This window comes from Amphibalanus amphitrite, unplaced genomic scaffold (genome assembly GCF_019059575.1).
Source record: "Amphibalanus amphitrite isolate SeventyFive unplaced genomic scaffold, NRLGWU_Aamphi_draft 001265F_arrow, whole genome shotgun sequence".
Taxonomy (NCBI): Eukaryota; Metazoa; Arthropoda; class Thecostraca; order Balanomorpha; family Balanidae; genus Amphibalanus; species Amphibalanus amphitrite.
Window position 1 is genome coordinate 85854 of NW_024882758.1, and position 16808 is coordinate 102661.

The 16808-nt window shown below is 44.8% G+C and overlaps 1 protein-coding gene across 9 annotated transcripts; it reads right to left on the bottom strand.

Annotated features, from left to right (window-relative positions):
- Window positions 1–1358: 1358 nt before the first annotated feature.
- Window positions 1359–16687, bottom strand: LOC122371631. Of its 9 annotated transcripts, none has more exons than XR_006254765.1 (10): window positions 13501–13519; window positions 9166–11480; window positions 8019–8126; window positions 7250–7383; window positions 6835–6996; window positions 6209–6382; window positions 3765–3915; window positions 3135–3349; window positions 2817–2931; window positions 1359–2102 (listed from the first exon to the last, which is right to left on the bottom strand). XR_006254765.1 is itself a non-coding variant. In XM_043348067.1 (10 exons), the coding sequence occupies exons 1-10, from the start codon at window positions 16562–16564 to the stop codon at window positions 1759–1761; spliced, it is 1506 nt and encodes a 501-aa protein (XP_043204002.1). In that variant the 5' UTR covers window positions 16565–16687; the 3' UTR covers window positions 1359–1758. The 9 variants fall into 9 exon arrangements, 3 of the variants coding, with proteins under 3 accessions (XP_043204002.1, XP_043204004.1, XP_043204003.1); XR_006254766.1 differs by lacking the exon at window positions 13501–13519 and adding an exon at window positions 13102–13162; XR_006254764.1 differs by lacking the exon at window positions 13501–13519 and adding an exon at window positions 11632–11674 and having other exon boundaries at window positions 9166–11198.
- Between the last annotated feature and the right edge of the window lie 121 nt (window positions 16688–16808).

Below are 16808 nucleotides of genomic sequence, written 5' to 3' on the forward strand. Positions count from 1 at the left end.
TGACGCCAGCCGCATTTTCAGTTCAGGCCATTTCATTGACCTATGGTCAGGTATCATAACTCGTAAGTGAACTCTTGCAAAATCCAAAAATATGGCTTCGCAATGCCATAAGCGTCAAGGAATCATTTGCAAGGAGGTTGGATTTGACAAAAGAAGTAAGCTTTAAAGTTCGCACCTTTTCCGTGACTCGCATTTTTCATAAATGTCACCTGAGGTCAGGTCGGTTTCGACTCTCTTGACCTCACCACTACAAGTCATTGGGGAAATCATGGAAGCTGTTGTTTTGACACCAGCTCATGATCTACGACACACGATTTTATATGCATTTAAGAGTCATTATCTTGACTATCTGGAGCACTTGAGTTTATAAGAGTTTTTCAATAATTCCCGATGTAATTGGTTAGTGGGTAGGAAACATTACCAAATACGAGTAGCTCGTTTAAGCCCTACCGAATTCTATAGGTATACAATGCAATATGACCGACATCAACAATTTTCTTGACCTGAGTGGCTTTGACCTGACGGTGGCCTTAGGTCAACACCTTAAGTTGTCCTGGACTAAACAGAAAGTATCTCATTTGACGCGCCTGAGTATGGAGAACACAATGGTGCCAAAATCGCGTTTTTGCGATCATTTTTGGCGAAGCTATTTACCAAAAACCAAACCCTTTATACCGCGGGGCGTTCGAGCTGACTTCAGAGGTCACCCGTTGTTATTTAAATTTTAAATTTTACTTTAAATTGCCTTAATCAAAATTGGGTAGGTACAGGTCGCTGCGTTGCGTAACGGCGCACGCAATCTTTTTCTGTAGCTGAATTAAATGCTAAACGGCGACAGGGGTCGTGCGTGTAGGTATGTACCCGCTCGTTCCTCCACAGCCAGCTTTATTAAAAATTAGGTCCGGCGCATGGGTGTACACTGTAAAAAAAGTTTACCAACTAGTTAGTTATCCGGCCACTTTTCACTAACCATAGGCGTGTAAGCAAAACACGCATTTCATGACTATGTGTGTTTTCAATTACACGCAAAAGGTTGAATAGCGTGTTTTGAAACACACCTCCTAGTTTTCGAATATTTGCCAGGTTACTAAGATAAGCCGTGTAAGCGTGTTTATTGACTATCATCGGTGTGTTTTGTTAATAACTACAGACGTGTTAGGTAACACATGTGTTTGTCACACGGCCACTTTTCACTAGCTATATGCGTGTACGCAAAACACACATATTGCGTGTTAGCTAACTAAGCTGTGCGTGTTAATAAACTAAATGCATTTTTGAGAACAGGCGTGTAACTTAACTAATGTGCGTGTTAGTCACCTCTTTTCACAGCCGCCCCCCCCCCAAAAAAACGAATCGAATTAAACTCATCAAACATGTTTATTCAAAACTGCATTCAAGCTCCTTTCAGCAAGCTTACAACTGCAAACAGTAATATTTCTCTTATTGTACTAAAAATGAACCTAAAAAAGTAATCTTCTGTAGGAAACTGCCGAGCGGCAAAGGCGCTCCGTTCTAAAGTTACGTTCTAAGCTATAGGCACAGAGCTACGCACAGAGATGCTTGAGACTCTGGACATGTCCCAGGGCGCGGTTCGAAGGGTTAACTGCCGAGCGGAAAAGACATTCCGTTATCAAGTTCTGTGCTCAGCTACTCACAGAGCTGCTCGAGACGCTGGACGTGTCACACGGTTTGAAAGTGTTAACAGCCGAGCGGCAAAGGCGTTCCGTTCTCAGGTTCCGTTCTAAGCTACTCACAGAGCTACGCACAGAGCTGCTTGAGACGCTGGACTCGTCCCAGGACACGGTTGGAAAGAGTTTGGTTGCCCCCCTTTTCAAAGATGTTCACCGTGATAAATATCAGAGCGTTCTTAGCCTTAGACACGGGGCACTTCTGGTTGAACACTGGGAAAATCGCTGCCCACAGAAGCAGGAGATCAGCCTTGCTGCTCCGGTCCACCGACCTTGTCAAGCAGACCCCCTCGACGAAAAGGCCGATGGACCCGTCGTCGTTGACCTGGTAGTGCGGCGCGCTTCCTGATCCCTCAAAGATGTCCTCGGGGTTCGCGTCTAGGTAGTAGAGGAGAGACTCCACGCAGTCGGTGTCTGAAATAGAGGTAAATTTTCAGACTGATATTTACCTCTAACAGTATAACACTGCTACTTGCTAGCTGCTTGAGTTCTTCCGATCTCACGGATATCGTATAAAATGCCACCAAGGCCTCGAATTTCGAGACCATGCCGCTAACAACACAAATTTTGATATCTATTTTTTTTTGGGGGGAGGGTCAGTTTTCACCTGGTCATGTGAAAACTGGTCTGGTCGTCAGGTCAAGGATCAAGTGATTCGCCAATCCAATAAAGGTCGCTGAAGTATAACAGCACAAATGTCAGTATAACACCTGTTCGGCGATGAACGAACGAGCCCAAGAGGTGTCACGTTTATGAAACGCATACTGAACTAGCTGGCTGCTTTTGACCATATCACTGTTAATTCGATCAAATAAACAGCCGTGAGCCACCTCATGGGCGATGAAAGAGCGAGCGAGAGAAACAGGCGTCACAGAGTAATTTGCACGCTTAAACCTAACTAGTTAAGAGCGTTTTGAAAACAAGGATAAACAATGCACAGACAAAGCACACGACACAAGTCAGTAGTATTTTGAATTTAATTTTCATTCATCTGCTAGGTACTAGATTTGAAAGTAATGAGCAGAGACGTGTCTCACGTCGCCCATAGGTTAGTAGTTCGGCAGCAATCTTGCATGGTCGTAATGGGGGGGGGGGCAATAGTTGACGTGAATGGTTTACCGTATTTACCTTGACATTCTGTGATCAGTTGGATGGCGGTGAGAAAGTCGCTCAGGCGGCGCCTGTAGTCACCAAGCTTAGACGACTCCGTCTCCCCCTCCAGTTTGGCCAGCTCACGCCAGATCTGGAACAACCGGCATCAACAATATAATTAGAGGACAGTTAAGTCATATTATAGAATCCTCCATGGATGAGAAAACGTCAGAAAGCTATGGTGGGCGACGAATAAAAGCCGAAACGATGCAACACACAGGGGACATTTTATGGAATTAGAGAGTAGGAATATAATGACAATTTTACAACTTCCAAGGCATACTTAGTACTTACTTCGTCTGGGTTCCGCAAGATTGGATACAGCTCCAAAAGCTTGCGCATGCTGGTGCGGAGCGTCACCACATGCCTGCGCCTGTCTGCGAACGTCGAGTTGATCAGGGCCTCTCGCTCAGCTTTGCCTTCGCTCGTCAGGTTAGCCTCGTGTAGATGCTTCAAGAGGCGGTTTCTCAGATGCTGAACGTCTTCCTCCGGCATAGGCGGAAGGTACTCTGTCGAAATGTTCATACGAAATGTTAGAGCCAGCGGGGGAGGAGGAGGAGGGGGAGGAGGGGAGAGAGAGAGAGAGAGAGAGAGAGAGAGAGAGAGAGAGAGAGAGAGAGAGAGAGAGAGAGAGAGAGAGAGAGAGAGAGAGAGAGAGAGCGAGCGAGAGAGCGAGAGAGAGAGAGAGAGAGAGAGAGAGAGAGAGAGAGAGAGAGAGAGAGAGACAGAGAGAGAGAGAGAGAGACCGCTCTCTTCGCCCATGCCAATAACTTCATATGGCCAATGCAAAGTGGCACACTACCTTTAATATATGCAATGCAAAGCTTGCAGAAGGGCAAAATATTCACCACTAGTCGCTTATCAGTCACATGTACTACATCATACTACATCGCTGTCTTGCATTTCACAATGCACAATGCTTACCCTTGTAGCCTTCGAATCCTTCATATCGCGATCCCTTGAATGTTTTTCCGCGTGACAACCTCTTTGATGACGCTTGGAGTTCGGCATCACTTCCGTCGTCTCGTCGCTTCTCATTCCTTACGCGCCATTGTATTTTTGCTTTGACCTGCGACTGAGACAGGAAAAGCAGTGCATAAATTACAACCCAAGGGTAGATGTAACGTTAAGGGCGTTCAACATCCACTGCAGCTGGTATATAGAGGCAATGCATGGTTCACACGGAGGCTGAACTAAATGGTACTTCGACTCCGTAATTACTCGTAGACTTTATAACCTTTGTCCTTTGCCAATACCATATAAGGCACGCATTTCAAGCACATGAAGCTGATCCTTATGCGTTTGTGATGCTGACTTTAACTAGTCATCAAGTGAGAGTTGATTCCGGAGTCGGAGACAATTCCGAAGGGTCGGAATCGGAATCGGAGTCACTCAAAAACACATTGACTCTGCAACCCTCACATGCAGACATACATATTTACATACATACAAGCATATACTTCATAGTATAGCACATACATACATACATACATGGATAATTATGCATATATCCAGTGCTGCGGAGTCGGAGTCGGAGTCGACCGGAGTCGGTAGTTTTGGCCGGAGTCGGAGTCGGAGTCGATAATTTTTCACCGACTCCGACTCCGGGCCGGAGTCGGAGTCGGTTTCAGCACATTTTTAATATTTTCCTTCTCTGTCGCGATGTTGACCAACACATTGACCTTACAAGCTGACCTTACAAGACATTCGGAGCCCGAACCGTTAACTGAATGCAAAACGGTTGAATAGGGTCGCAAGAGCTGTTGAATTATTCTCTTTGTGGCTATATAGCCCATATAATTTCCGACATACAGGGACATTTATCTGGCAATGTCCAAAGAGCACTTTCGCAAGTATTCATTACGAGCTTTCGTTTGCTTTTGTCTCGTCTTTCTAGTCCTCTTGGATTTCAAGTTGAACGGACAGGGAGTGGGGGAGGTCATTCTGACTCCCACCTTACCCCAAAGGCGAAAGTGGTTCAAACCCCCACCCCAGCGCGGGTTAGGAAATAAACTTGAAAACTAATTTTGAAGTGAAGTTTAGTTTAATTCCAAATTAGCCACTATTGTTCCGCATTTAAACCAGTGCGAAGAAGCCGCCCATATTTAGAAACATTGGTAATGCAGGTATGTCAAAGTAGGGCGGGTCGGAGTCGGAGTTGGAGTCGGAGTCGATTTTTTCAAGACGGAGTCGTAGTCGGAGTCGGAGTCGCTAAAATGTGGTCGACTCCGCAGCCCTGAATATACATACAAGTATGGCCAGATCCAGGGCCGGAGCAGTTCGCAAACGCTTCAGTTCAGTTCATTCAGATCGACTTTACTTGAGGTTCAGTTCAATTACCTATTTTCCAATTCAGGACATGGTGACTAAGTGCCTCCGTTCAGTATATTCAGCTGAGTTCGATTAGATAAGTTCACGAACTGTCCCGGACCTGGACCGATGTCATTTTCTATTAGTTGATGGAATCAAACAGCAACGCAATAAGTGCTTACCAGTGCCTGTTTCGGGCTGCACCCAAAGTGCAGCGCCGGCCATTGAACAAGGGCGCGGTCAGCCAGCTCCATGTACCGAGCATGAGTAAGGTTCAGGACGCTTGGAAAAAGAAAGGGCATGGGAGAGCTTAACGACTTGGAGACGCTAGAACAGGAGTTTTCAGGGCAAGGCATAGGCATAAGACATCATTTAAAGGAAATATGTAAACATGAAAGCACACCACACGAGACAGTAAAACCGACATAAAGGTGGAAGGCAGGAAGGTGTCACTGGGTCATCCGAGGTCACCTGAGGTCACAAGCGGTTTTTGTGCAATAACTTTTGATTGAATTGAGATAAACTCCGTTCGACGATTATTGTGTTTGTCTCGTCAATGCGCATCGAATGAGATGAACCTTGCCCTGAGGTCAACTTTTCAACTTGACCTTTTGAGGTCATATTATATATCATTCAACGCGCCTTGACGAGCTGAGAACAATGGCGTGCGAATTATGCCTCTATCTTTTCTGGATCAAAAGTTATTGAAGAAAAACTATCAAAAGTAAAAAAGAACATTTTTTCCTCGGTGACCTCTGGTGACCTAGTTTTTGGTCTGACCAAAACATGACCAAAATTACTTTCCTACTGGTTTTTAACGCTCTTTCGAACGCCGCCTATCGCTTGTCTCAACGATGCTCAGGAGTCGAGTTAGACGGGGGGTGTAAACCCCCTGCTCCGCGGCCCGCTGTGTTACAAATGGAGTACCGGCCCGGCGCGGGTTACGGCTAGGGCTGAATAAAAATGTACCAAAAAATGCATGATAATAGTATTTTATGTTAACTTCAATGTCCTCAACCCGCGCTACAACAACACCACGTTATCTACGGGGATGATACCTGTTACAAGCTTTCTCGAACGTCACGATGACTGTCGTCACTTCGCTCCACTCCGTCCTGGTCAGAGGTGAGCCGGGCTTTTTGCTTCGAAGCTTTTCGAGGAGTCCAGGTCTCAGCTGGCTGTCGTCAAACCGGATCACTTCCATGGCATCCAGGACTTCCATAGTATCCATCCTGCGAAGAAAACGAACCGAAATGGCATTAGTAACTGGTGGGTCGCCGCACCAGAGACCGACTACTGCGCCTAGTCACCACAGTCGAAGTCTTGCCGCGGCGCAGTATAGTCTATCCTCGCGATCGGAATAGATGTCAGTGCCAGTGGTCACCTGTCTGAGGAGCATTTTGGCAACAGGCAACCAAACTGGTGGACAAGCTGGGATTGGGTGGCACGGTTCGGCGCAGCGATCCGCGGGAAGGAAGACTGTCGATCTACTAACAAATATATAAAATTACGTAACTTTTCATACAGATTCATTCATAGAACTCTTGAGGTTTATAGAGGCCTGTGGTTCATTCGATTAAAATAAATGTAGAAATAACGATGAAAACTCGACACACCCGATTAAACAAGCGCTGAAAGGTTTAATTCCAAACGCATAAAGACAAAGTCAGCCTGACAGACTCACCGAGACACTCCTGCGGTTTGTTGAGATTCGGCCAGAGCGTCGCTTCCCGACTTCGGCCGGATCTCTGCGTCTTCCCCTGATCGACGGAGTTCGGGCGACGTTGGAGGCTCCGGTGCATCCAGCTGCGAAACCACCACTGACGAAGTGGATGTCGTCCCAGTGCTGAAAATGGATGAGAGAAGATGTTTGATACAATACCAGATTAGGATAACATATTTTTTTTTTCAGGACAATTTCCAACTACGCAAACATTCATAGGCCGAGCTTGTTCAATACTTACGAACGCAACTGAGCAAATTCAGTTGCAAATGATTATGGGCGTTTTTTTTTCTTTTAGAGTTTTATAACTGCATTCTGCAGTAAGCAACATTTTATTTCTCAAAACAACCTAACTTAACAGAGATCGATGTCCTACCTTTCAAGAACAACCAGATCGCCACGCATGACGGTCCTGATGCGAGGCCGAACACCAGTTATCGCATCTTCCTCATTCAGCAGGACCCACGAGGACCAGTCGTCATCATAGATCTCCAGATCCCACTCGCCACCCTGGGGACAAAACATGTACCTCATTCGTAGCCAGGTCGGGAGTAGACCACACACATTAGTCGCTCCAAGGTGGAGAGGGGGATGGAAATGATAGGCAAACACATCCGACATTTTCATACTCAATCATTACGCATAATCATAGAGCCTTTGGTTGCACTCTTCTCTTTCCTGTTAGACTACTGACAACAGCTGCTGTAAATGGTTGATGTTGCATTTGAGATAGACTATGTATTTCCAACACATCAGCCTATTTTCAATCTGAGCCTCGTTCAGCAGCTTAACATTATGGTTTACGTAGGTATATGGCTTTGCATTACCTTAAACAAATTGTGTAAATAAATGTTTTTTTTTAATGTCATTAATTAAATTTTCTCCAAATGGTATTGTTTTACGGAGGCCGCTGTATTATACTTTCCATAATATGGACTTTTTTGCTCACAGACCTTAAAATATAGTACAAAATACTATTAGGTACTATATTTTAAGGTCTGTGAGCAAAAAAAAAAAAACGTTATTTCAGCCTTTTACTTGAAACACGACATTGAGTCCCACCGTTAACTAAAATTATTCCGTCACTCTTCCAAAAAAACAAACAAACAAACAAACAAACAAACAAACAAACAACATATACTAACCTGCAGACCGAAGAACGCTCGAACCTTTTGAACAAGGTCCAGGACAGACTCGAATTCGAAGACGCGCGCAGCACTTCGATGGTTTACTAGCGCCTTCATCGTTGACCGCTGAAAAAAATATGACAAGTGGTTACATTAATTATCTAACTACAATGTCCTAAAATCATCGATAGCCATGGAGTGGGTGAAACAGCAAGCGAAACAGCACATGGTTTACTATTTACGCACACATTAGACACGTGGGTTGCACAGCTCACTTCACGGGTGGTTGGATAACATCGGGTATCCCAATCCTAAAAGACAGACATAGCTTATTTGAAAAGCTGAGACAATGCCGATTCTGAATGTCATCCAGAACGCTGGAAAACGACGTTTTATAACCATATAACGCCTTCTGGGCGGTGCACGACCGAGCAAAAGAGAGGTTTTGCAGAGTATTTTACACGCGTCATGTCGGATAGAAGTTAACGACTGGAGATTCAGCAATTATGATGATGAAGATGATTAGCCAGATGCTCATTATTTAGGATCAAAATTGATAGAATAGTTGTATTACGTTTCACCCACGGGGCTTCTTCGGATACATATGTTTGTCATATGTATCCGAAGAAGCCCCGTGGGTGAAACGTAATACAACTATTCTATCAATTTTGATCCTAAATAATGAGCATCTGGCTAATCATCTTCATCATCATATGTAACACAATGCTCCGAACTAGCATCTCCATCCTCAAAAAAGATTCAGCAATTAACCTCGAATCTATTCAAGCCAAGACCCGGCTCGAAGGAGGTGGGGTAAGCACGTGCAGTGACGCCCCCAGTGTTGTCGAAGCTGCATGTCGGATCAGTCTCTACCTTCGTAGCAAATTTGAGCACAATCGCCTCATCCGTTCCCGAGATATAGGGGCGGTGTGTGCACGTGCGTTCATGCAATAGTTTCACCCCATGGACGCGTGGAAGCCACATAACTGGCCGCTAGCTACATGTCAGATATCAGAGCCAGTGTAAGACCCGAGTGAGTGTAAGTTTGCACTCACAATAGCCATAACAGCGAAGCAAATAGCTGCAATACTGCTCAATACAAGCAGTCGCGAGTTCGCAGTAAATCTGATACTTCAAATTGAAGCAAAATGCACAGATTACTCACCTTTCAGAGGTGATTCGGAGACCTGGTATCTGGTACCTGAGGGGCACGTATTTTGCGGTCTGCACTGAATAAGTAGCCAGCGGAGTGGGGTCAAAAATCCAAGCAGAAGGGATCATCATCATCTCGCCCTTAGTCACACGGTATGCCATATAGTGCTCATCAAACGAAAGCGCCCTCAAGACGTCACCGATGATTTTGACATGGTTTACTGCATCAAACTGAAAATATGCTACGCGAAGAAGATCACAGCTCTCTGAGCTTGAAGCAGCCGGGTTTCTCACGATCAGCACATCATCGACGCAGTACTTCTGTCCCGCAAGCACTGCCATCTTGGTGTACGTAGCTCGGTCATCCACCTCCCATCCGAATGCACCTGTAACTAGGCATGGCTTGCATTTCTTCCCCATCATCTTCTTTTGCTTTCCTTCGCATGCAGCTACCGCTTCTTGATGTCGCACTGCCAGGGTTTTACAAATGTTCTTGGTGTTGTGTGCTCGAGATGCGTAGATCTTGAACTGCTGGTGTTTAGCTTCAAAACGCATAGTCCAAGCTTTCCTCAAGGAACCAATTTGTGCTGCCCAGTGCCGGTAATGTAATAAGTAGTGGAACTTCGGCTTGATTTTGAAGTCCGGGAACATTCCACAGAACTCACGCAGCCACTGCTCTACTGAAGGTTGCATTCTTGCAAGAATTTCACCGTCCATACGTGGAGCACAAATGAGTTGTACAAGAGAAAGCAAACCGGTCACAAGAAGCCACGCCTTTTGATCTGGTGGGACCAGTGGACCGATCATGAAAGGGAGAACTCGGAGGAAAGTCCAGCACTGACTGAAAGTGCCTTTGACGAGCACTTTGCGCCCCTTTGCTTGAAGCATGGGAGGAGTGTTCGCTTTGTCGACTCTCGCATATGAGAAGGATTTCATAGCCTTTTGAACTGAGGCGAATGTGAAGAGTTTGATTTGAAAAATCAGGTATGATAGCACCAGAGCCAAGGAATGATTGACTACGCCACTTTCAAACAGATCGTGCGCGATATCTGGTGGAAACATCTCTGTGACCTTAAAGTCTTTCAGCTCATCAAACACACATTTTGAGTTGATACCAAATGCTTTTCGTGATTCCTCATTGTCTCCATTCTCACACATGTTCAGCTCTTCTTGGTACTCCTCCTCAGTACGAAGGGTCAGCTCTTGCTCTGTGAGCTTTGTACCAAAGTCCTCATTTGTGGCGTGGCATGTTCGGCATGGTCGCTGCCCTGACGAAAATGATTCCTGGAAGCCCGCCATCTTATGCACTCCCAGGTTGTCACCACACACAAACTCCACTTTGATATCAAAATGAGTGCCACAAGTATCCAGGCCATTGTTCAAGAGGTCACACAGGGAATCTGTCACAGGCTTCATGACTGTGTTCAAACCATGAAGCTTGATGAGCTTTGTAGGACATAGTAGGAGGAGATGAATGTCACTCAGCACCGACATTGACAAGCCCTCATCGACCGCAAAATAGCAACCACCCAGACTATAATCAGATGCTTTCTTCCGCAGAGGGTTACACACACCAAATTCATCAAAGTAGAGCACAAGCTTGACCAATCTGTCCCGTTTGCAGTTTTCCAGCCTGCCATTTTCCAAGAGACTTGTCAGCTGTTTCTTGACATCCACATACTGATAGCTGGATTGGAATTCACCACCCCCTGTGGTAAGGATCTGAGTCGTAGGTGCAATGTAGCAGAGCTCCTCATGGCAGAATTTGCTCAATTTATACTCGCTTGCAAACTCTTCACAAGCCTGCTTAACTGAAGACGACTTTGATGCTCTGCTCTCATTCTGCTCCTTAAGAGCGGTGTCGACGATTTCTCCTATCTCACTAGCCACGAAAGATGTTGCAGCCCGTGACATCCCATGCTCACATTGCAATCGAAGCAAGAAACGTGCTATTTTCTCCCGGCTACTGTCTTCAGTTTTTGCTGTAGAGCCTTTCTCACCCTGATCATCCAAGCACCAGGCCTCAGTCTCAACCTCAGCTTCTTCCTGACAATGAGTACTGATTGAAGGTGACTCCTCCAGACTTTGCCTTCCTTTCTCTTTGTGCGACTGTGACGTACTTTGCTTGACAGCATGGGTTCTTTCATAATGTCTCAGCCAGTAACGTCCAGTTGTGAACCCTTGTGTACAACGCGGACAGAGAAATAAGTTGCAGTTCTCAGATTTATCCTTGAAGTGGTTATTGATATGCTGACAAAACAAAGCAATTGAGCTAGAAGAAAACAGACATAATGGAACTGTACAACGCAGAACCACTTCTACAGTTGCCTGAAAAGAGGAAAGCCTGTTATGACTTATGATTCAGTTGGGCAAACTACGGGGAGGAAATCGCAAATGTGATTAATCACAAATGTGATCATTTTACGCCTATTTTGCAGCACTTTTGGAAAATCACAAAATTTCACAAAGGTTATGTCACCTGTAGCCAGATCCCAAACACAATCAAAAACATGATAAGGAAAAGATGCCCTCCATGATGAGGGCTGTTCGGCCCGCACATCCTATTGTAAAATTTTGCAGCATGCATGCGCAGTAGGGAACTTTCAGGCCTTATGCTCCGCCCACCACCGTATGACGTCACATGTGTGACATCGGCATCTGCAAAATCTTTCAGCTTCGCGCATCCTAAAATTTCAGGATGCAGGAGGCAAAAGTGGTGCAGACTTGGCGCAGACAACGTACAGTGGCGAAGTGTGCAGTGTTAACTAGTGAATTTATGCAGTGTTTGGTGTTATTTTGTCGGTGCATAAATTGGAAATGGGTTGGTGAAGTTTTTCATTAGTTATTACGTCGCTGCTTGCTGGAATGGAGCGGCACGATTGTCTCGCGCAAAATATGTTGAGGTGTTCGGTGCGTTCTGCGAAAGATTTTGCTCGACGGGATGGGCAGTGACATCATACAAGTGTGATGTCACAGTCGCGCAAAATATTTTGCAGCACCCGAACAGCCCTATGGTTTATCATGAAAATGATTATGCAGTCAGCTGGCTGAACAACTTTTTGAAAAGGCTGTCAGCTGGCTGATCACAATACTGATAACCAAATCAGCTGGCAAATCATGAAGTTGATCCATACATCCATCCATACATAGGTAGGTACACCAATCATCCTGCTAACAATAGTGATATAGCTGGGTGATCACCACACTAAATCAGTCCTGGTCCAGTCTGCAAAATGTGGCATTCTTCGACGAGATCTTGTCTGGGCAGACACCGCAGGTCGGGGCAGAAATAGGGGCAGGTTTCCGGAATACTGGGGCAGAAGCAGGAAAATCTGGTGCAGAAGTTTAAAAAATTGACGGAAGTGATTTTCTCAGCTTCTCACTGCTTCCTACATCATAATATCATTACATTATTTGCATCATTAGGGGCAGGAATTGGGCTACCCCTGGACTCAGCATTCTGATTCGGGGCAGGACTTTGTCTGCCCTGAAAATCTTGTCGAGCTCCCTGCCATGTTTTGCAGACTGGAAATCAGTTGGGTAAACAGTGGCAGTGGCCATCTGTTTCATTTTTGGAAGCTTCCATTTTTTTTAGTATGCTCTTCCAAAAATAGAAGGGCATTTTCCAAAAATAGGGATGAAACTTCCATAAATCGGGACGGAAAAGGCCTTGTCAAATTTTGGAAAATAACACCACCCTCCAAAAATGGCTTTCAGCATAGGTGTAGGGACGTTTTGAGAAGTGTGTTTGGGGGGGGGGGGCAAGTCGAGCTGAGTATCCGATCTGATTGTAACGTAGCTGAAAGGTGGGTGGCCTGGGCCATGGCCCGGCCGTCCCCCCCCCCCCCCTGTTCCCACACCTATGGCTTTCAGTGCATTAGATCACACTTTGATGGCTTTCAATTATTCACAGAACATCAAAAATTAAACACTTTGATAACTAACTCACCTAAAATATATAAAAATCGACAAAAATTGAAATCTTCTCGTAACGGGGTCATGCCAATAATATGCGCGCCTAATCAAGGATGAAATGACTCACAAAAGAAAAATACTACATATGCAATGTGTGGGCAATAATGACGTCATAAGACCAAAAAGGAAATATCAGTAAAACTATGAAATATACTATTAAATGTCGTTTAAACAGTAAAATGGGACTAATAAACATATTTAAACCAGACTTAACAGAACCTTACCTAACCTAACTATATCTAAACTACAACCTACGGATGTTTGATGATGCGGTCTACTCGCTAGTTGCGAAAAGGGATAGGTCTTAGGCCAGGGATTTACTTATCAAAAATTAATTTTGCAAGCCACTGTACAAACAAATCTCCTTTTTTACTGATTCTTAAAGATAAACAGGCCTATCTCCGGTCATGCGGCCAGTAGTTACCCGCGGTAGTGTCGAAAATGCCGAGATAGCCCAAATATAATAGGCGGAAAAAACGGCCAAGGTAACCCGGAGAGCTTTGCATTCTTGCTATTTTTGGAAGATAATTTGTTGATTCATACTACAGTGACCTGCCCAAAAACCTACAGTGTAACCCACATTATTTGTTTCAAATAAAAAATCGTAATTTTTATTCTAGATTTCCAAAAATGCTGCCCGCCATAAACCAGGGCATAAACTCCTTCACCTTGGCCTATCTTGGCCATTTCCGCCAATTTACATTCCGACTAGAAACGGCGGCTACGAAGTTTCTTATAGGTATCTTGGCTACGAAAGCTGATCTGTGACGTCCGGAGCCCTGTTCGGGCAGCGCATCCTACTGCAAAATTTTGCACCACGCATGCGCAGTTGGGGTCTCTCGGGTGCCAAGCTCCGCCCTTCGGCGTATGACGTCACACGTGTGACGTAGGCTCGCGCAAAATCTTTCAGTTTTGCGCAAGAAAAAAATAGTAGCTGCAGGAGGCGAAAGTGGCGCGGATTAAAGTTTACCCTCATATATTTCTTATTGTAAGTGGTTAGTATGGCGTTGTTTTGGTATCATTATCTTTCTTTTCAGTGGCACATTGCTATTAACCACATTTGAACGCATTTTACTCAGTACTTGAACGAAATACACCAGTCCATCCGCGCCACGGTTCGCCGCGTGTCGCGTGGCCCTCGGCTTTGCGGACCGGCGGAGAGGGGGCGGAGCATGGGCGGAGCCAGGCGGCTGACATCATCGCATGTGTGACTTCACACTCAGCAAAATATTTTGCGCGGACCCGAACAGGGCCCGGGATATGACGAAGTGGCTACATGACGCATAACGCTGAATGCCTCTGCCCGCCTCTGCACTAGCCGAAGTGAGCCGAAATTCACTTCGGAATGTAAGTTTTTAGTGGCCACCCTAGAAGCCAAGGGCGTCGCCACAGGGGGGGGGGGGATGGAGGGGATCTCGTCCCCTCCACTGTTTAAAGATTTTAACATTACGCCTATGGCGTTGCATGGAAAGAATCGACTTGAAATGGTCCTCGTCCCCTCCAAAATGGTCAATGTCCCCTCCAGACGTTGCACCGTGGCGTCGCCCCTGCTAGAAGCTTTAAAAAAAGGAACATATTACTGTTTTCCCAACTGAAGTGGGGTGGGCCTAAAATATTTGCTTTTCCCTTGCCTAACACATCTCCCATGTCAGATTTTACAGCACACACTAAGTGTGAGCTGCTCTATTGATCGATATCAAAAGTATCTGGATTACTTAATATCTAGACAAGTGATAATCAAGAGTTTCACCTTGTGATCCATTAAAGTAAGGCAATGTGAACTGCATTCTTAGTCAGTGGGTAGTTAAACTACATGTCTAAGCTGCAGCAGCAGAAGGCATAGGCCTGGGAAGAGGAGGGACAGCAGGTGCATTTGCCCCTCCCACTTTTGGACTGGAGGGGCAGCGCCCCTCCAACTTTTGGGAAAATTCAACATTAGCCTTATGGCGTTGCATGGAAAGAAAGAAATATAGAACTTTTGAGTTTTAACTTTTGCCCCCTCAACTTTTTAACCTGCCCCCTCAACTTTTCAAACGTTCCCGGGCCACTGGCGGACCGCGGAAGGCACCTCAGGATGTAAGGGCAAAGTAAATATCTAATTCTCGCATAGAAAAGCATCCCCAAGAATTGAAACCCCCATAGAAGAAAATCAATGTTAACAATTTTATCTGCAATAATGCGGTAACTCATCTTCCATTCCATATGCTCTTCTTTAAATGTCGGGTGTCAGTGAAAAGTTCCAACGGTACCTGTTCCAACATTAGTAATAATGTAGGTATAGTATAGGTGTTTTTCGATGTGAAATATCATTGTTAGTTATTTGCAAACATCAAAAAGCTAATTAAATGCTGATTTTCCTGTTATTAGTTAATTTAGTCTACTTTCAATAACGGCACAAGTAGCTTTCGGTTGCCAATGTAGGTTGTAGGTGTATTTTTGGTAAGTTTAGGTTAGGTTTTGTTAGTTTAGGTTAGGTTAGGTAAGGTTAGGTTAGGTCTGGTTAGGTTTGGTTATATTTTGTCCGAGCTATGTGCCTATACCCATCAGTGTTCATAATTTGGTTTAGGTGTAAATTTTCTAGCTATTTTAGGTGGTTATTGAAGTTAACACCATTGGTTAACATTAATCAATAGATATAACTAATCTAGCCACAGCGGAAAGGTAAGGTACTATTGGAAATTTCGACCCAGGTGCCCCAGCCACAATTTTGTGTGGCACATTCCCCTGTTGTGCTTCACCTTCTGCCACCCCTGTACCTTGGAACCGAATACTTAAATGATTGCCTTTATATGCAAGTTCCATTCCAGCTATACACTGGCGGAACCAGGGGAGTTAACCTGTTTCCTGAATTAAATTGACTCTCACCAGTCATTTTGAGAATGTGGCAAGTTGCAACTCCCATGCTTCAATGTTGCAAAAATTATCATTTGGGACCCTACCAATAAATTTCAGAAAATGATGCCCATTTCAACTTTCACTGAACAGGAAAGAACGTAAAGAAATTTTAAATAAAAAATATTTTTAGGTGGACAAAAATGGGCAGTTTTTGCCCAATAAAGGTTATCCTATGACTGCAAGGCCACCTGAAATGCGTTAGACAGATCTTACTAGAGTTGTCCTTAGACATAGTTGTCGGGTTTGTCTTACTGGGCCACCTTATTCATGTGCAATTAAATAATTAGGGGGCTGTATCAAAGTATAATCTACAGCAACCTAGTAACCTCAGTAATAACCTATAGAATTCCTATATTTTAACCTATATTTTGCTAAGATACAGTTGGTGGTCATAATGCTGTCCCTCATTCACACAACATTCATTGCATCATCACGGTTATCACTAGCACCGAATAAAGATAAATCGATTGACAAAATTCAAGGCATACAACACAGAAGCATAATTACATCAAATTTATATCTGGCAACACCTTACTCACCATCAGAGACCCGCACGACGCGGACACAGCACAAGCCGCACAAGCCAAAGGACGCGCGCCGAAAAAAACATGGCGGACGTGACGCAGTTGCACCGCAGTTGTCAAATAACTTCAAGTGTGTTTTAGCACAAAGGTACATGTTGTACAAAAGGTCGTATGTTAGTGTCCCCTGCTATGTATAGTTTGTTCGAAAACACGTTTTGCGTAAGTGTGGCATATAGTGTATAAAACACGCATAGTGCTTGCT